This window comes from Sorex fumeus, unplaced genomic scaffold (genome assembly GCF_029834395.1).
Source record: "Sorex fumeus unplaced genomic scaffold, SorFum_2.1 ptg000042l, whole genome shotgun sequence".
Taxonomy (NCBI): Eukaryota; Metazoa; Chordata; class Mammalia; order Eulipotyphla; family Soricidae; genus Sorex; species Sorex fumeus.
In genome coordinates, this window is record NW_026606099.1 from 4,222,387 (window position 1) to 4,243,371 (window position 20,985).

The following is a 20,985-nucleotide window of genomic DNA, read 5'->3' on the forward strand; positions in this document are numbered from 1 at the left end:
ATTTAAGGCAAAACAAACAAAAAAAAACCCCAGAAAAATCAATATTCATCAAAGAAATGTAACATTTACTATCAGAGATCCACATGGGTGTCTTTCAGTTCTAGTTTACGAAGTGCCAACCTCCCAAAGAACCCCCTCAAAAAATAATCCCAACCAAAGTGAAATTTTATCCCAAACCAAGAAAAGTATTAAAATATAAACCTGTTGGTTGCCATGAAGTATGAAGTCTGTGCTAAGTCCTTACTTGCTATAAAAAAAAAAAAGAGAGGAGAGAGAATGGGGAAAGGGAAGAGGGGGAAAGTCATTAATTCTGTGAATTCACAACAAATATTTCTAAGTATTTAAAAACTCCATGGACCCTCACCATCTACTGTTCACATTCTACCAAAGGAAAAAGACTAGCAAGTTTTAATTAGAACAGTATTTATGTGATTTCCAAAGCTAGTTCTGTACATTAAGTACTTACCAGGGATAACTTTAAAATTAAATTCTCGAGCATCTTCCTCAGAGACTGACACAATGAATTTGGAGAAGGTGACGCAAACATTTTTTTTATAAACAACCTGAGATTCTGATTTTCTATGCTCTGACTCAGTATTCAACACCATATGCCTATTAACCCATCTGCTCAGGTAACATTTCTAAGTTTTCTGATTAGTTACCATTCAATCCATAAATTATTAAGGACCAAAATTAAAAAAAAAAAAAAAACAAAACAAAACTGCGCACTCAAGTTTTTTTGAATAAGAACCAGCATCCTGAGAAAAAGCCCAAACCATGAGGGGAAAATGTAACATGTTGGTATCTTATTTGCTTGTCACTGCTTTTATGCTGCCTGTTATCTTTTACCCACATTTCCCCTTTATCTTTCTCTCCCCTCACATCTTCCTAGATAAATGTCAATAAAACCAGGGGCTAGAGCAATAGCAAAATGGGCAGGGCGCTTGCCCTGCATGTGACCCCCGGCATCCCCTATGTACCCCCGAGAACTGCCAAGGGGTGACTTCTGAGTTCAGAGTCGGCAGTCCTGAGCACTGTCAGATATGGCCCCAAAAACAAAACCAAAAGAAAATTTGATAAAAGCTATCGTGCTTCAGCTCCCTAAAAGAAAGACACCAACTTGCCTCAAATCAGAATCGCTCACTTTATTTCAAAGTTGTACTATTTTTATTTGTTCACAACAAATCATAGCCTTAAATCTTACACCAACCGGGCCAGAGAGATCTTACTGCGGGTTAAGGCATTTGCTTTGCATTGGCTAAACCAGGTTTGTTCCCCCACACCACATACAATCAATCCCCTCAGCACTGAGCCAGGAGTAAGCCCTGAACTCTATAAGGTATGGTCCAAATATGCAAACAAAGAAATGTTTTAAGATTTTAAGACCACAGACTCCAACTGGAATTACTTACCTCGAACTAGCTGAGTACACTTTACCACATGTGTATGTGGGTGATCAATTGTGAGTTCAAAGCCTTAAAAAAAAAAAAAAAAACAAAAAAAGCATATGGTTAAAAAGATATTCTAAAGGCATTTTGTATTTCTTTTTATCCAAGTCACTTTCAGGTCTCCCTCATTTTTTTCCCTAAGACTGCTGTTCAGGGACTGAGTTAAAATATACAGAATTTTGGGGCTGCATTTATAGTACAATAGATAGGGTACTTGCCTTGCACACAACTAAGCTGGGTTCAATCCCCAGCATCCCCTATGATCCCCCGAGCAGTGCCAGGTGTAATTCCTGGGTGCAGAGCCAGGATCAACCCGAGCATCACCAGGTATGGCGCCAAAACAAAACAAAAAAATACTCTCCTCTAACATTAAGTCCAAAGCTGTTTACACGTCGAGGTACAAGATACTGCTAATACATACAATACTGTTTCAAGAACCCTCAGAAATCAATAACCTCTAAAAGAGTGTTTTAATTTGGGGGGGGGGGGGGCAGGGGCTTGGGACTCCAAACCTGGGTGTGTTCCAGGGATCACTCCTGGTGGTGCTCCAAAGACCATGTGCAGCACTGAGGATTCAACCAGGTCAGTTGCATGCAAGGCAAGAGCTCTCCGTGCTGTACTATCTCTCCTGGCCAATTCCCTACCTGTGGTACTCTTCTCTCTAGCCCATTGTTTTAACTTAAAAAATGAAAAAAAAAATCATTTTGGGCCACAGCAAGTCCTCAGAGGTCCTGGTTCAGTGCTTCGGGTACTCTGTGATGCTGGGAACTAAATCTGAGCCTCTTGCATGCAAAGCTCAGTCTGTCCCACAACGTATTTTTAAGAACAGAGGGGCCAAAGAAATGGTTCAACGGGATGAGTTCATCCTTTATTCGTTCATTTACTGACTGATTGATTGATTGCTTTTTGGGTCACACACAATGATGCTCAGAGGTCACTCCTGGCTTTTCACTCAGGAATTACTCATGGCGGTGCCGGGGGACCATGGGATGCTGGGGATTGAACCTGGGTCGGCCACGTGCAAGGCAAACGCCCTCCCTGCTGTACTAATGCTCCGGCCCTGAGCTCATCCTTTATATGTGAGATGCCCAGTTTCAATTCCCTACCACTACCGGGAGCAAATCCCACCCAAGTCTGATGGGTGTGGCCCCCAAAATAAAAACAAACAAAAAAGAGTAATAGAAGCTTGAGCTAGCAATCCCTCCAATAAGTACTATTTTCTTCTGAGGGGCCCACAAGGGTGCCGCTACTCAGGAGCTATACTTGGCTCAATGCCGGCTGCCCCCACCAGTGCTTCCCTGAGTACCATGTGGTGCTAGGGTTGAATTCGGCATTCAAACTGTAGCAAAACAACTCCAGAATTCAAAGCAAACACTCTAGGCCTTCGGGCTCTCTCTCTAGCCCAAATGATTATTAATTTCTAAAGCTTCATCTTAAAGGAACGTTTCAAAGTGTATCCTCCCTCTTACCCCAGTTTATCTTTAATTGCATTACTGATCATCTTATCCAACTCCAAATATTCTTCACCGAGTATCAGTGTCTATGAACATTCGATATATGCGTATATATACAAACTTGCATTCTCTAGATTCCTGAAAATTATATCTAATTGGTTTTCACATTAAATAGTGAAAGTATATTCTGCCAGAAGAGTATCACTGGCCACTAAATACGGCTACCTCAAATTTAAGTAAAGGTTAATTAGCAGAATTAACTTCAGAAATAATTTTAGGAACTAGGGCATATATGTATGCAATAAAATGTACCTGTACCAATAACTTTCCAACAAAACTAGTGAAATCCTCCCCAACCTAGAGAAGAAATGAAAGCCAAATAATTAGGGACAAAAGTATTATTATTATTCTTTATTTTTTTGGGCCACACCAGTGGTGCTCAGGGGTTACTCCTGGACCTGCATTCAGGAATTACTCTTAGCAGTGTTTGGGGGACTATTCAGGATGCCAGGGATCAAACTTGGGACCGTACTATCATTCCAGTCCAGGGAAAAACTTATTTTCCATATTTGTTAAACTTCTAAAGACAGTCTCTCTGATCAGAATAATAAGAGATCACTAGGGTTACTCATCAATAGCCATAGCATAAATTTTTCCACCTCCACACAGCTGCTTTAAACACTACCAGGTTTTTTGTTAGTTTCTATTTTGGCATCTCACCCAGCAATGCTTAGGACTTACTCCTGGCTCTGTGCTCAGGGACACTCCTGCCAGGGTTGGGGTAACCATATATAGTGTGCTGGGGATTGAACTCGGGTCTACCACACTCCAGGCAAATGTGTACCAGCTGTATGTAATATCCCTCCAGACCCTAATTACCAATTTTTAAAACAAATGCTGTAATTTAACTATAATAAAACTATAAAAATACATGGTGGGTTGGAGTCATAGCTTAAAGGGCTAAGCACACGCTATGCTCTGTATGCACGAGCCCTGGGTTCTGTCCCTGAGATCACATGGTCCCCCAGCACTATCAGGAGCACTACCAGGAGACCCAGGTCCCTCCAGCACCACTGGGTCTTGGCCAAAGACAACAATGAAAAAGAAAACAAAACCAAAATCATTACGAGCTTTTTAGATAGTTTACACCCCTATCAAAAAGTTTTAAACTGTCAAACTAAAAAGCAAATTCAAAACCCTGAAACAGAAGAAGGAGAAACAAAATCCAAACCCTTGCTGTTATTTCAATGGTTAGCTATGCCTGAATTCTCTAACACAGTACTCAATTCTCTCTATAATACAGTACTCAGATCAAGCTCTGAGTACTACTACAACCTCCTGCTAAAACTTTCCCAAGAGATTTTCTTTCCTTTTCCTATTTAACACACGTTTAACATTACATCAGGGCGCAGGGATAACACAGTTGTAGAGTGCTTTGTAATTATGGGTCTACGAAGGCAATCCCAGAGGCACTGCCATTGCCGTTTATGATGTCCAGTGTCACAACAAAGTGTGTGATCTCAGGCATACCACAACAAAGTGTGTGTGACCCCAGTCATCACAATAATAACAAAGGAAAAAAGAGAAAAATAAAAGTTAAAACCAGATCACTCCATTACACGCATTAAAAAATGTTAACATACCTAAAGTCTGTAAAATTATGCTTTCTAGTATCACCAGATCTTGAACTTGCTGCAGGTAAGCCTGTAGAAAAGAAAACAAATCCGTTCATCCTCCAAAAGGTACTACAGAAAGTCTAAACAATCCTTCCCAAGGAAACCAAAGGCAAAAAGTAGGGTATAATATCAAATGCGCCAGCCCTTATTTCTATTCAATACAGATTCTCTTCAAAGTATAAAAATCAAACTGGTAAATGAAAAGGTAAGTTTATTCATAAATGGCTATAGAAAAGTATCAGACTGAGACTTTACAGTTCATATGATGCATACAAACTAAAATACCTTTTAATTTTTTTTGAGGAGGCAGCTTTTTTGGGTCACATTTTTTGGGGTCACATTTGGCAATGCTCAGTGGTTACTCCTGGCTCTGCACTCAGGAATTACTTCTGGTGGTGCTTAGAGATCATATGGGATGCCGGGGGTGGACCCCAGGTTGTCCATGTACAAGCAAGTGCCCTACCCATTGCACTATCACTCCAGCCCCTAAAAAAGTACGCTTTTTAAAAAGATTTTTTTTACTCCTGGCTCTGTGCTCAGGGATTTCTCCTGCTGGGCTTAGGGAACCAAATGGGGTGCCAGGGATTGAAACCAGGTAGGAGGCCCACTGCATACAAGGCAAGTGCCCTAGCCAATACTATCTTTCTGGACTTCTAAAAACATATTTTATTTATTTATTTGCTTTTTCGGGTCACACCCAGAGATGCACAGGACTTACTCCTGGCTTTGCACTCAGGGGACCATATGGGATGCTGGGAATCAAACCTGGGTTGGCCACGTGCAAGGCAAATGTCCTACCTGCTGTACTATAGCTCCAGGTCCAAAACACCTTTTTTTTCTTTTTGGGTCATACCCAGTGCAATGCACAGGTTACTCCTGGCTTTGCACTCAGGAATCACTCCTGGAGGTGCTCGGGGGACCATATGGGATGCTGGGAATTGAACCCAGGTAAACCATGTGCAAGGCAAACACTCTACCTGCTGTATTATCGCTCCAGCCCAAAAATATATTTTTACAAAAACAACATTAAGACATCTGCAAGTCTGTACTAAGTATTCAAATAGGTAATTTCAAGCATTTAAATATATTAAACTAATTTTTTTCAATAGGAGAGTTCAAAGGAAACAAAAACAGAAAGTCTCTCAGATTTGGATTAGTCAGTACTGTAACTCAGAGGGTCCCACATTAATTTGGTCTACTGCCCCATTAGGAGGGAGGGAAAGTTAGAAAATCACTCAGCCTTTCTCCACAATCTACCTTATTATACCAAACAGTGACCACCGCTACACCCCCCAAAAAACAACCTTCACAAAGCTACGATCTCCCCCTATCCCAAGCATTTCTCAGGGGTCAGAGGTGTTAGTATTGCCTACTCCAGGAAATACTGCCATAGCCACAATCCAAATATGGCTACGAACAACTGGAATACACCTTGTCCAAACTGAAATGTGCTATAAACGCAAATGCACACTAGATTTTAAAGTCTTTATTTAAAAATAGGCTGGAGCGATAGCACAGCGGGTAGGGTATTGGCAATGCACGCGGCCGACCCAGGTTTGATTCCTCCATTCCTATTGGAGAGCCTGGCAAGCTACCGAGAGTATCCAGCCCACACAGCAGAGCCTGGCAAGCTCCCCGTGGCATATTCGATATGCCAAAAACAGTAACAAATCTCACAATGGAGATGTTACTGCTGCCCGCTTGGAGCAAATCAAAGAACAATGGGAGGACAGTGCTACAGTGCATTTAAAAGTAATTAAAAAATGTGAACTAATGTGAAAGTCCTAATTAATATTTAATCGTTTAAAAATTATTTATTTTTTGTTTTTGGAGTCACACTTGGGTATTCAGGGGTTACTCTTGGCTTTGTGCTCAGGAATTACTACTGGTGGTGCTCGGTGGATCTTATAGGGTGCTGGGGATCAAACCCCGGTCGGCAGAAGCTTGCAAGGAAAGTGTCTTACAGGTGTTACCCGCTATACTATCTCTCCAGTCCCAATATTTAATCATTTTAAGAATTAAATGAGCCCTATTATTAAAAGTCAGTTCTAGGGGTTGGAGAGAGAGCACAGGAAGTAGGGTACATATGGCTGACACGGGTTTGATCCTCAGCATCCTACGGTCCCTTGAACGCCAGGAGTGACTCCTGCATGTAAAGGTAGGAGTAAGGCCTGAGCATCACCAGGTGTGGCCCAACCCTACTCCCCACCCACAAAAATTTTATCTTTTTGTTTTTGTTTTGGGGGCCACACTCAGAAATGCTCAGCTACTCAGCAATGCTTAGTTACAGATTATCCTGGCTTTGCACTCAGGAATCACTTCTGGCAGTACTCTGGGGACCATGTGGGGAGCCAGGGATCAAGCCCAGATTAGCTGCATACAAGGTCAGCGCTCCACCTGCTGTACTCTCTCTCTAGCCCCCAGTAATTTTTTTTGTTGCTTTTTGGGCCACACCCAGCAATGCTAAGAGCTTACTCCTTGCTCTGAGTTCAGGGATCACACCTGGCAAGCTTGGGGGAACCATACTCATGGGGTGCCAAGGATGACACCCAGGCAGGTCACACATGAGGCAAATGTCCTATCCACTGTACTATCTCTCTGGCCTTCCAATAATTTCTATTTTAAGATAAATATATTAAGTTCAAGGAAAGATTAAATTTTAATTACACAGGTGACCTTCTTAAGTGATATTCTACCAGCCTTTCTCAACCTGCTACTGACTCTAGTCCCTTTCCAACTTGGTTTCCTTCTGTGGCTCATCTATCCTACCAGTTGGCTCCCCATTTGTTATTTTTGCCTGTGGCCCCTTGGAATACTGTGAAGTTTAAAAGACATAGAGTTGAGAAACACAGAGCCAAAAAAAAATTTATTTTTTAAATTGTTTTATTTGGTTCACTTTTTAAAAAAATTATTTTTGGGGAGCCCACTGGCAGTGTTCAAGGGTTACTCCTGGTTCTGCACTCGGGAACTACTCCTAGTGGTGCTCAGGAGACCATACGGGATACCAAGGACCAACTGGGTTGGACACATGCAAGGCAAGTGTTTTACTTGCATTACCTGCTCTCCAGCCTATTTGGTCAATTCTATAGATCAATGGCATTTCCTAATCTCACACCAAAATGTTCACAATACTTTTCAATGCAAACTACTAGTGTAGCTCAAGGAAAAACAAAGTCTAAACACTGCTATGCAAAATACCTGACTTACATAATTCTGACAAATAGCAGAACAAAAATAAAAACATTCCCTCCATACTCACAAAGGAAAAAACTTTCAGTGGAGGATACAGACACTGGTTGGTGGGTTTGGAGCTGGAACAATTCCTAAAATTCTGTTACACTTAATCCTGTCTAAACTTTTTTTTTTCTCTTCACTTTTCAGGGTCATACCAGGCGGAGCTTAGGGGTCACTCCTGGCTCTGCACTCAGGAATCACTCCTGGCTCAGGGGATCATATGGGATGCCAGGGATCGAACCCAGGTCAGCCATGTGAAAGGAAAATGCCCTATCCATTGTACTATTACTCCGTTCCCCCCAGTTGTCTAAAATTAAGAAATAATAAAAACAAGAACAAAAACAAAAACCACAACCACACTTGCTCCAATTTTATCAGAACATACACTTATCTTTTTGGTGAAAGAAAATTCACACCTCCATTGTAACAGAAATACATATTTTCCCCAACACTTACGAAGCACTCACAAGTAATCTCACCCTCATCATTGAGGTTTCAAGTCAGGAGAGTTCCCCCTTTTATGCGGGGAGTTGAGGGAGATGGTAGAAGGTGTGATTATGTCTGTGTCACAAAAGAAGGTGTTGTGGGATGGTGCTTCCTAGTGGCTTGTTGCTCAAGAGCTACTCCCAGTGGTACTGGGGGAAATGTGGTGTGTGATGTGCTGGGAATCAAACCCGAGGCTCCTACACAAAAGCATGTGGGTCAGCCCCCATTTCCTTTTTTTTTTTTGCGTCACACTCGGCGATGCACAGGGGTTACTCCTGGCTCTGCACTCAGAAATTACTCCTGGCCACGCTCAGGGGACCATATGGGATGCTGGGAATTGAACACGGGTTGGCCACGTGCAAGGCAAATGCCCCACCCGCTATACTATCACTCCAGTGCCCCCGTTTCGCTTCTTAATGTAATTCAAACTGATAATAGTAATAATAAAAAAGTCATGAGTACATGCATAATAAGCATAACACAATGGTCTAGAATAATGTTCTGGAACTGCAGTCAGCAATACTTTCCATATGATGAGGAAGAGGAGATGAGATCTAACACAGAGAGAGCTTTAACATCTACTTGAAATGTCTTCCTTTTGAACTACGATGTAGGAAATAAAACCCAGGGTCTTACACATGCAAGGCTAGTGCTCTAATCAAGCTATATCCCAGCTCCCTCAAGCAATTTTAAGCTTCTGTATTTATTTATTTACTTCTTTTTGCTTCTTGGGTCACACCCAGTGATGCTCAGGGGTTACTCTGGGCTCATGCACTCTATGCTAACTGGCTCAGACTCAGTTTTTGTATTCTTTTAAAAATAAAGAAATATAACTTTTGTACTTTCTTAAACAGTGGAAAGAGAAAAAGAAAAACTTTTTCAGAGGATCTATAACAAGAATTTATTGATAGTAATTATTTTCAGAGGGCCAGGGACATAGTTCAGAGGTAGAGCACTTGTCTTGCATGTGTGAAGACTAGGTTAAATCTGCAGCAAAAAAAAATTTTAAAACTTCTAAAAAGAATAAGCTTCATAATACTGGAGTAAGAAGCTGTAAATTATCCTAATAGAAAATAGTTACACACCTACAATAAAATACTACCCTCATCATTTAAGAGGATAATATTAAAAAGAAAAAAATATTTGGGATAAAGTTAAAAAAAAAAAAAACAAACCTGGAAGTCACAAACCCAATATACACATGTATACACACAGAAAAGTCACATATAACAATGGTTTATTTATATAGTGTAAGTTGCATCTATTTTTCTATATTTTCCTTTTATTACAATCAATACAATTAATTTTTGACACAAAATTTATATGATGTAATTGTAAAGAAGAAACAAAACCAAAAAGGTTCTTTAATGACTCTTCCTCAGAAACAGTTAATAAAATCAGTAATGATTTAAGCCAAGAAAGACCAATAAGTATTATTAGAAACCTACCTCACTCCTGATATCAGGAAGTGTCTCCTGAGGATGGAGACACGCGTGAGCTACCTTGATGACATGTTCCAGTTTTTTTGGCTGCTCCTCTACTTTAGCTGCTAGAAATAAAGCTGCTGGAGCCACCGACTGCATGGAGAAAAAACAAATGGCATAAATCGCAGGTCTATTTTAAAATCTAAAAAAGAATTAAGTCTCAAACCAAGTCCCTCTCTTGCTTCAACTTACCTCTTATGATTTTTCTCTTTTTTAAAAAAAGGTCTTTTATTTATTTGTGCTTTTTACGTCACACTCAGCTGTGCTCAGGGGGTTACTCCTGGCTCTGCTTAGGAATTACTACTGGCAGTGCTCGGAGGACCATACAGGACGCTAGGGATCGAACCCGGATCAGCTGTGCACAAGGCAAACGCCTCACCCACTGTACCATTACTCCGGCCCCCTCTCATGATTTTTCATCCTATTTTAAATAACGTTTCCCAGCTATTAATCTAGTCCACTTCCAAAAATCAATCCTTCAGTACTCATTAAAAGCTAAGCAGGGGGCCAGAGTGTACAGTGGTTAGGGTGTTTCCCTTGCACATGTCCAACCATGCTTTGATCCCCAACACCCTTCCCCTGCACTCCCCCTGCCAGTCCTCCAGGAGTGATTCCAGAGCACAGACCAGAAGTAAGCCCTGTACATAGCCAGGTATCAGAGCTGGAACTACAGTGGATAGTTGCTTTCATGTGGTCAACCCAGGTCCAATCCCCTGCACCACAGATGGTCCCCAGAGCCCCACCAGGAGTGATCCCTAAGCTTAGCACTAGGAATAAGCCCTGAGCACAGCCAATGTGGCCCAAAAAACAAACACAAAAAGGCTAAGCAGGTCCCAGAGAGATAGTACAGGGGTTGGCACATAACTGCACATAGCAGACCTTAGCTGAATTTCTGGGGTACCTCTGGAATGACTCAGGTAAGCCCTGACACTGCAGACTCTCACAATGAACCACTAGCCTGGACAGCCAAGAATTACACAAGTGGTCCCTGAACCCCGCTCAGCACTGCCCCAGAGAAACATGCTTGGCATCCAAAAGGCCCAGATTCGATCCTTAACACAGCATCCTTCCTTCAGTACCACTAAACATCACTAGGAGTGACCCCTGACCAGGAGCACTGGGGCGGGATGTGGCCCAAAAACCAAGAAAGATAAACTCCAGCTCAGGTTGCTCCTGGTGGTACTTAGAAGGACCAGGAGATGTTAGGGATCTAACCATGCTGCCTGCATGCAAAACATGCACTCCAGTCCATTCAACTATCTGTCTGGCCCTTTTCTTTTCTTTCTTCTTCTTCTTCTTCTTCTTTTTTTTTTTTTTTTGGCTTTTTAGGTCACATCCGGCGATGTACAGGAGTAACTCCTGGCTCATGCACTCAGGAATTACTCCTGGCGGTGCTCAGGGGCTGGGAATCGAACCCGGGTAGGCAAACACCCTACCCACTATGCTATTGCTCCAGCCCCCTCTGGCCCTTTTCTTTAAGGATTAAACTAAAACATGGAGAAAAGGCAAATCCATACAGATATTTCAAAAAATGGATTACTGAACTCAACCGCCGCCATGCTCACGCCACTCTCCACATATTCGAGCCGAGCCTCACCCATGAATAAACCCATCCCTGGACACCTTATACCTCACACCACTCATACTCCAAGAGTAGCGCACCACATTTGATGGGGTTTAAAATAGGAGGCAACCATTCTTAGAGGAAAATAATATATTTTTAAAGAGGGAAATATATTTTTAAAGATGTATATGTGTGTATATATAAATGTACATACACACACACAGACACGCACGCACGCATGCACCAAGCACATGAGGCTCAACCTTTAACAACATACTAGTAATCTCTTACAGAAGGGCTTACTGGCCCCTGAGTGAAATACAACAGTCTTCACACACTCTCCCCTAAGGAAAGTGTTTTGGAGCATTTTCAGCGGTTTACTCATAAAGAACAATACAAAATAATTTCGGTTCTGCTTTGGGGCAGGGGTTGGGGTTCAGGATGGAAACATCCAAAATATGGTGGTGGGAAGGTGTAATGGTGGTGGGATTGGTGTTCGAATATTAAATGTCATCAAATATTATAAACTGTAGCACTGCAGTACTGTCCTCCCGTTGTTCATCCATTTGCTCAAGCAGGCACCAGTAACATCTCCATTGTGAGACTTGTTACTGTTTTTGGCATGTTGAGTATGTTACGGGTAGCTTGCCAGGCTTTGCCATGCAGGAGGGATAGAAGCCGGGTCGGCTGCGTGTAAGGCAAATGCCCTGCCCGCTGTGCTATCGCTCCAGCCCATTGTAAACTACTTTATAAAAATAAAATAAAAATTTAAAAAATACATTACTGCTGGGGCCAGAGTGACAGTACAGTGGGCAGGGTTCAATCCCTGGCATCCCATACGGTCTCCCAAGTACCGCTAGGAGTAATTCGAGCCAGAGCCAGGAATAGAGTCTGAGCACTTCTGGGTGTGGCCCAAAAGTACCTTTATGTGAAGCAGAATTAAAATATCTACAGGAACTAAGCAGCATTCTAATATAACTTATATTCTTACAATTATCCGTTTAACGTACCAGGCTGAAAGTTTTTCTCCACAATCTATTTCATAATAACAACTCTCTTCCTTTCTAATTGCTGCCATTATTACATATGGAGCTTGCTATACACACATCCCCAGATTTTAGGATAAGGCAAGAAGAGACAGAGGAAAAAAAGAGACAAAGATAGAGTGGAATAAGCATATCCTGGACACTAAAGAAGCTAATTTTACAAATAAGATGTAAGATACATATTTGAGAAAAATCAGTGCAACTACAGATTTTAGAGAGAAAAAAAGCAGAGTTTAATAAGTATTTAGGTCCGAAAAGGTAGTACAGAAGGGCACTTATCTTGCATGTGACTGTAATAGCCATGACTCTGGCTCCCAGCCACAACAGCACACATGGTTTCCTAAGCATAGCCAGGAGTTACTCCTGAGCACAGAGACAAGAATAGCGTCTGTGTACTACTGGAAATGGATCAATACCTCCACAACCCAATTTTTAAAAATTAGAACAATATTTAGAAAAATAAACCGAGATGCGGCAAAAGGAAAAGAGTAGGACACCAGGGCATGGAGAGATAGTACAGTGGGTAAGGTGTTTGCTTTGCACGCAGCTGAACGGGGTTAGATCCCCAGCATCTCATATGGTCCCCTGAGTACCACCAGGAGTGATCCCTGAATGCAGAGCCAGGAGTAAGGCCTGAGCACCACCGGGTGTGACCCGAAAACAAACTAAAGAAAGAGTAGGATACATTAAAAAGTGCATTTTAGGGTCCAGAGACATAGTATAGGGGTTAAAGTGCTTGGCCTGCACACAGCTGACCTCAGCTTAATCCCGGCATGGCATATGGCCCTTGAGCATCATCAGGAGTGACCCCTAAGCACAGAGCCCAAAGTAAGCCGTGAGCACAGCCAGGTGTGCCCCTCACCCCCACCCCCAAAAAGTTCATTTTATGGACCAGAGAGATAGCTCAAAGGATCGGAGCACACACTCTACATGAGAGGAGCAGATTTAATTCTTAACACTTTGCATAGTTCTGCCAAGCATCACTAGGATCGATCCCTGAACACTACCGATCCTGCCATAGCCAGAACACTATTGGGTGGGGTCCAAGACTCAGAAAATTATTTACAAAGAGAAAATGTTAGTAAGCCAAGCATTAGAAATAAAGTTTAGAATAGACACTAGCAGTAATAATAAAGGAGGGGGGATCCACAGACATAACTTTGAAAAATAGGGCTTTTCTATTTATATATTTGCATGCAAATAAAAATATCCACTGGGACATACTCCAAAATACTAATAATATAATAACACTGGCTTTGAAAAGCTATAAAGAAATCTTATTTTCTGCCCTCTTTTATCACAATATACATTGCTAGAGAGAAAAAGTAGCACTATAAAATCATCAGGAATCTGTCACTGTTTGGACAAAGGGGTTAAGAAAAAAAGACACTTCAACTACTTTATTGAGAAAGACTGTAACTGTAAGAGGCAAAAAAAAAAATCTATCTCAAAGTATGGCACACAAACCATGGGTTGGGTGTTTGCCTTGCATCTGACTGACCCAGGTTCAATCCACAGCATCCCTGGTCCTCCCAGCCTGCCAGGAGTGATCCCTGAGTACAGAGCCTGGAGTAAGTCTTGGGCAGTGCTGGATATAGCACCCAAACGAAACGGCTTTTTTGATCACACCTGGTGGTGCTCAGGGATTACTCCTGGCGGTGCTCAGGGGACCATATGGGATTCCGGGAATCAAACCCGGCTTGGCCACGTGCAAGGCAAATGCCCTACCCGCTTAGCTTTCTTTTTTAAAAGACAGTAAATGCAAGCATTTAAAACGTAAAAACAGGCTGGAATGATAGTACAGTGGATAGAGTGCTTGCCTTGCACACGGCCAACAGGGGTTTGATCTCCAGCATCGCTATACAGTCCCTCAGCCCTAAAGGAGTGACCTAGAGCCAGGTGTTAGCCCAGAGCATAGCACATGAGGGAATTATTTAAACATGACCACTAAAAAAATAAAATTTACCCAGCCAGAGCGATAACTCAATGGGCTGAGAACATGCATAGCATGTGGGAGACATGGGTTCAATTCCCCCAGAATACATGGTCTACAGAGCTTGTATGTGCGTCCTCCACCCCCCCCCCCCCCAGTTTTCTCAAAAAACCCAAAACGTTCCCCCAATACACATACTTGGCAAGCTCTTTTCCTTCCAGGGTGTTGAGAAATATACTAAATACATTTATCACTTGATCTTAGAACTTAGTTTTCTTACACATACATAATACTTAAATGAGTGAAGCGATAGCTCAAAGGGCTGGAGGGCATGCTTTGCATGCGAGAGGCACAGGTCTCATCCCCAACACCAAGTGGTTCCCAAGCAATGCTGAAATTCCAAAACCAACCAACCAACAATCAACAAAAAAGAAGTTACAAAAATTGTTACAAGCCAGCTTAGGAGGGGCCAGAGAGATAGTATGGTGGGTAGGGCGCTTGCCTTGCACACAGCCAACCAGGTTCATCCTGAGCACCGCCAAAAGTGATCCCGAGCAAAGAGCAGAAGTACGTCCAAGCTCCACACCAGGAAAAAACCCAACCTGAGGATGTGGCAGTGGCAGTGCGGCAGAGCGCAAGCTTTCCATGTGTGAAACCCGAGGCAAAATAAAAATGGCAAAATACTCAGAAGTTTTATATATATGTCTAAATGCATATAGACATATATATTGAAGAATTCATAAGAGTAAACAGAACAACAAAACCAAGAAATCAAAAATCAATTTTGGGGGGCCAGAGTGATAGTGCAGTGAGTAGAGTGCTTGCTTGGCATATAGCCGAGCCGGGTACAATCCCCGATATTCAGCATGGTTTCCCTGAACCCCCCAGGAGTGACCTCTGAGCAGAGAGCCAGAAGTATCCCTTGAGCATAGCCGGGTGTGGCCCAAAACCAAGCAAACAAATATATCAATTTAGGGTACCCCCCTAACTCCAGCTCTCTGGGCTATTTCCCCAGCACCTTGTGTAATAAAATTTGTAATAAAATAAAAACAAACCAAGTATCAAGAGTATTGATAAGAGAAGCTATAGTAATATACAAGAAAATACATGAGCATTAAAAAAAAAAGTAACATGAAAAGATGTCCAATGAGCAATAGTAAATGTGCCTAAAATCAAATTTTTTTTTTAGGGGGCTTTTTAGGTCACACCTGGTGATGCACAGGGGTTACTCCTGGTTCTTCTTTCAGAAATTACTCCTGGCGGTGCTCAGGGGACCATATAGGATGCTGGGAATCGAACCCGGGCCACCTGTGAGCAAGGCAAAGGCCCTATCCACTGTACTCTCTCTCCAGCCTTCTAAAATCGATTCTTAAAAGTAAATCAACACAAATTAAGAGCCACTGAACTTTGGAAACACGTCAAGACATTCAGATTATCTCTACATGGGCTAGTTAACACATCACTAGATTACATTGAAGGTGCTTCGCAAGATAAACAGAACGTCTCTGTTCTTGACAAACTTAATACATAGAAAATAAGGAAAAACATAAAAATCTTAAAAGTTAAGAGAATACATATGTACATGAAAAAAATTGACAGCATGAGTCTGGATTCAAATCTTCACAATAAAAAAAAAAATAAAAAAATAGAGAAAACTTCCACAATTGGTATGACTGCTAGACTTCCTCTTCAAATTTCACTGTCTTTTATTTGATCACACCCAGTGATGCTCAAGCGTTACTCCCTGCTTGTTCTCGGGGAAAATGCACACCCAAAAACAGAACCAGGGGCTCCCTCACGCAAAGCGCAAAACTCCACTCTTAACCATCTCCCCAGCCCTAGCTGGTTCTTGACCTGCTAGTCTAGAATGTCTGAAAGCTTCATTAGGTACTTATCTCTTCTTAAGAATGTACTCATTACAGCATAAATAGGGCTACATAAAGATAAACCAAACTGAAAATTACCAGCAAAATGGGGAAGATTTCACCCACAAATCTAAAGGGTTTCTTGGACAATTATTTTCAATATTAAAGTCTGTGAAGACTTCACAAGCGCTTTCTCTAGCTTCACAGACTAATTCTCCATAGCATTAAAATGACATAACCTCAAACTCTATGATCCTTAGGGCTAGAGAAATAGTACAGGGGGCAAGGCAATCTCCCAAACCACACACGGCCTCCCAAGCACCACCAGGAGATCCCTGAGGACAGAATCAGGAGTAAGGCCTGAGCACCACTGGGTGCAGCCCCAATATAAAAAGTATCCCAGGAACTGGAGAAACAGTACAGTGAGGTGCTGCCGTGCATAGCATCTTGATCCCAGCACTACTCAAGGTGCTGGGACCCAGGAAGTGATCCTGGATCCTGAGGCAGGAGTGACCCCAAAGTAATGTGGGTGTGACCCAAGAACAAATAAAAACGCTGTCACCCTAGAAAAGCCTGAACACTTACCCTCAAAAGCATAACTTTTAAAACATTGGGCCCTCAATTCAACGAGCCTAATTAATGGCTGAATAAATAGCAATACTCCTACATTAAAAAAAATAAGGTAAAGGTAAAGGCCCTCCCGTTGATCATCGATTTGCTCGAGCGGGCCCAGTAACGTCTCCATTGGAGACTTTGTTGTTACTGTGTTTGGCATATCGAATACGTCACAGGGAGCTTGCCAAAAAATAATAAAAAATAAAATATTGGGCCAAGCAATAGTCTAGCAAGCAGAGTGCACTTGTCTTGCACGCAGCTGACCCGATTTTAATCCCATGTGGTCCCCCCAAGCCACCAAGAGTGACCCCTGAGCAGAAAGTCAGGGGTAAGCCCTAAGCACTGCTGGGTGTGACACAACAAAACAAAACCCCAAAATATAATATTTGACACACAAATTTAATTAGAGTGTATATCAAGCTTTATTGGGACCTTAGAAAGTTATCTACCTTACTTTTGCGAAGAAAAAAGCACTATTTACAATCCTGTCCAGAAAAAAATAAACCCTTTCTAGTACTATTATTTTCTTTTCTCTACCTTAAAGTAATCCACCAGACAATAATATACCTTCTCACTCCAGCAGGCCAGTGATTTTAATTTTACCAAATTTATGGGAAAAAACCTTTAAATAACTCATATGTACTTGTTATTCTGTAATCATATTTATCAGTTCAAAAATTACACTCAAATGAAGCAGTTTTTCCATTCACACGACTCTCCCACCCAGAAATGTCAAATATCGTTCAATGTGCTGAATACAAAAACGTTAAATAGAGTTCAACACTATTTATTAGGTAAACCATCTACTTGAACCATGTGTTAAACTTACCAAACTGGCTAGATACTTCACAGGAAAAACTGGAGGGCAAGATTTCAAAAAGTAGTGTAATACAATGAAACTCTGAGGGACTGAGGGGCCAGAGAGATACAACAGCAGATAAAGTGTTTGCTTGAACAAGGCTGATCCTGGTTCAATCTCTAACACCACATCTGATCCCCCTGAGCCGGGAGCCAGCAGAAAACCCTGAGCACTGTCAGGTGTGACTGCAATCACCCTTAACCCCCGGCCCCAAGAAAAAGAAATGAATTCAAGTCAATTACAAAAGAATTACAAAAGATTACAACATATAAAAGTTATACTTACAATCCAATTAAACTGTGTAAAGGACTGAATCATGTAGAAGCGATGCATATAAACTATAGCAGTATTGATAGTCAATTGTGAGCTAAAATGCTCAAGTTAAGGCCTCAAAACAAGCAAACACATATCATTATTTCCCAAAATGCCATTTTTATATTCCCCCCCCAAAAAAAACCGTAGCGTAGAAGATCCTCAATGAAAATCATACTTTTTATCTCTCTTTGAATTAAAGAGGTCTATTTTCTTCCACCAAACCACTAAGCCTACTGATAGCTCAGTCCATGACATAGTCGGCACCTACTTGCTTCACTTTCCTGCTTATGTACCAACATGAAATATAAACAGAAAACAAAGCAATACAAGATGTAAACCTTGCTATCACTTGCCTATCGGACTCGTGATTCATTAGGTCAGGCTGGGAAATCGACACCGTTTACAATGCCCTCCTTGTTTGGATTCCCAGATTTGTCTCACATTTAACTTCAGCATTAACTTCTCTGTTCCATTCCTCTTGGCAACCAAGTTTTCTCACACGTTGAACAGCAATGAATACTATGAAACGGTTTTGTTTACTGCAAAGAAAACTTTGAAACGTGTAACTTCTAAAGACTCAGAAGACAATGGGGGGGGGGGGAGCATGTTCGAGAGATCAGCGGCTTCAATAACGGGCCGTTACATAAAAAGGGAAGAGCCCGGATATCACAAAAGAGAATTTCGAACAAAAAGGCTTGAATTCAGCGCCCACCATATACCAAGGAAACGAGAGAGAATCCTGGCTACTAAAAGAACACCCCTCCTGAGGAAGGCACATCAAAACACAAACATTAGGGACAGCAACACAGTTTCAACCAGGAATAATTTTCCACACCTAGAATGGGAAAAAACTTTAAAATTATTTTCTCTGCTACAAAACAAGTCTATTTCAAAAAAAAAAATACTTGGAGGGGGGAAAAAAAAAATCACTGAACTACCTCATCTCTGGAACACCAGGAAAGGAATATATACATCAGCCCCCAAAGTAACTTCAAATTCTCAATAGTTTGTAAACGTTTTTATTTATTCTGTGTCGCGGAAGGACGGAACTTCGGGTCTCAGACGTCCACGGCAAATGCTCCGGCCCTGGTCACATTCACCGGTCCCTCCCGGTGAACGTTTATTTTCAAAAACAAACAGCTCTAGCGCTACCTCCCTACCAAGCCAAACTGACACCGTCTCTCGAACTCAGCAGAACTCGAAAGCGCAGAAACGGAAGAAATTCCTCTCTGAGCCCCCGACCCTGGCCAAGGGCTGAGAACGTGTCAAACCCGAAAAACTCAAGGGTCCGACAAACCACAGAGCCAGTCGCGGGGACACAGAGATTTTCCAACCGAGCCGGGGTCTGCTTAGGACTCGGGGAGACGGAAGCCCCCCACTCCCGACACACGCCACGTCCACGAGACAGCCGCCGGCCCTAAAAGCTCCCACCCGACCTCCGGGGCACCGCCGAGACGCGGAGGTCTCAAGCTCGACGCGGGACGTGGCCACAAACCTCTCGAACGGGAACCACGAAGGAACCACGGGCCGAAACAAAGCCGGGAAGGAGCCGAGTTCCCGGCCGGGCCGGGGGCGCGGGCGGGCGGGCGGGAAACGAAGCCTCCCGCGCCCCTCCAGCGATCCCCGAATCCCGGCCCGCTCCCCCGCGGGGCCTCCCACCCCCACTCTCGACCGCCCGCCGCCTTCCCCACTCGGTCCCGAGCGCAGCCCAAGGGCTCGACACCCGCGCAAGATGGGGCTGATCCCCAGGCCGAAGGCCTAGGCCGCAAGGATACACGTAAAGTCGTTGTCCCATGTCCTGGAGCAGATTGGCCGCCTGCTGGCGATAATTGAGCTCTTTATCGGGGTCCAGGGCGAATCGACGGGACGGGCTATTTTCCAGCTGCTCTCGAGTGAAATACCATCGCTTGTTGTTGTTCTTCCTCTCTCCCTCCATACTGCTTCAAGCAGAAGGCAGCGGCGAAGGGTGCAAGCACTTCCCAGCGTCACCGAAGCGGCGACACACATCCGCTGTGCGGGGGCCCGGGCGACGTGACGCACTTCCGCTCCGAGCGCCCGGCGAGGCGGTGACACGCTTCCGCCGCGGCAGCGCAGAGACGCACTTCCGGAACGGCCCTCGCGCCAGCCGGGGTCGCGCTCTGCACCAATCGGCGGCCAGAGCGAGCTTCCGGGCGAGGCGCCGGCGCCGGCCACGTGACCCTCCGGAGGGGGAGGCGGGCGGGGCTGGCCGGCCCCGTTCAAATCCACGCATCTTCCCGCGAGGACTGCGTTCCGCCCTCGCGCGCTGGGCGTGGAAGCGAGAGGGCGCTCATGGCGGAACGCGTCCGCGCCGGCCGGCCTGACGCGGCGCTTCCGTCGCGTCGGAGAACCCTGGTGGCCGCGGTGCGAGCTCGTCCAGGGAGGTCGACGGAGGACTTGGCAGGCCACCTAGGCGAGGCGAGGCGAGGCTCCACGACGGACAAAGGGGCGCCGGAGCAACGGGCGAGCGGGGCTGGGCGTTTTCCTCGCACGCAGCCGACCCGGCTTCGTCCTCGCGCCCCACTCGGTCCCCGAGCACCCCCAGCAGCGAGCCCGGAGTGCAGGCGGGAGTAAGCCCTGACCGAGCACCGCCAAGTGTGGCACAGATCAAAGCAAAACGAAAACCCACTGGAAAAGGACTCGAAGAGTTTTCCATTTTTTTTAATTCATCTAACTATATTTAATGTCATTTATTCTCAATTTTCTCCCAAGCTGTGACTAACCCCTTTTATTGACCTCTCCATATAAATTTTTTTATTATTATTAGTGAAACGCCATGAGGTACAGTTGTAGATTTACAATTTTTTGTGCTTGGGTTTCGATTATATAATGATCAAATACCCATCCCTCCACCAGTGCCCATTTTCCACCACCGTGGATCCCAGTATCCCTCCCACCCCCATCCCTCCCATCCCACCCTGGCTCTATGGCAGGGCGATCCCTTGTGTTCTCTCTCTCCTTTTGGGTGTTGTGGTCTGCAAAAGAGTT

The 20,985-nt window shown here is 43.6% G+C and overlaps 1 protein-coding gene across 1 annotated transcript in view; it reads right to left on the reverse strand.

Annotated features, from left to right (window-relative positions):
- Positions 1-19,972, reverse strand: part of CCNT1 (cyclin T1) — a 29,486-nt gene extending 9,514 nt beyond the window's left edge. Inside the window, exons 1-6 of the mRNA XM_056120126.1 lie at positions 19,755-19,972; positions 17,950-18,031; positions 9,747-9,875; positions 4,546-4,606; positions 1,413-1,475; positions 202-247 (exon numbers count right to left, since the gene is read on the reverse strand). Coding sequence (XP_055976101.1) covers positions 202-247; positions 1,413-1,475; positions 4,546-4,606; positions 9,747-9,875; positions 17,950-18,031; positions 19,755-19,915 — 542 coding nt within the window. The 5' untranslated portion in view covers positions 19,916-19,972. The remainder of the gene's footprint in view (positions 1-201; positions 248-1,412; positions 1,476-4,545; positions 4,607-9,746; positions 9,876-17,949; positions 18,032-19,754) is intronic.
- Positions 19,973-20,985: the final 1,013 nt, after the last annotated feature.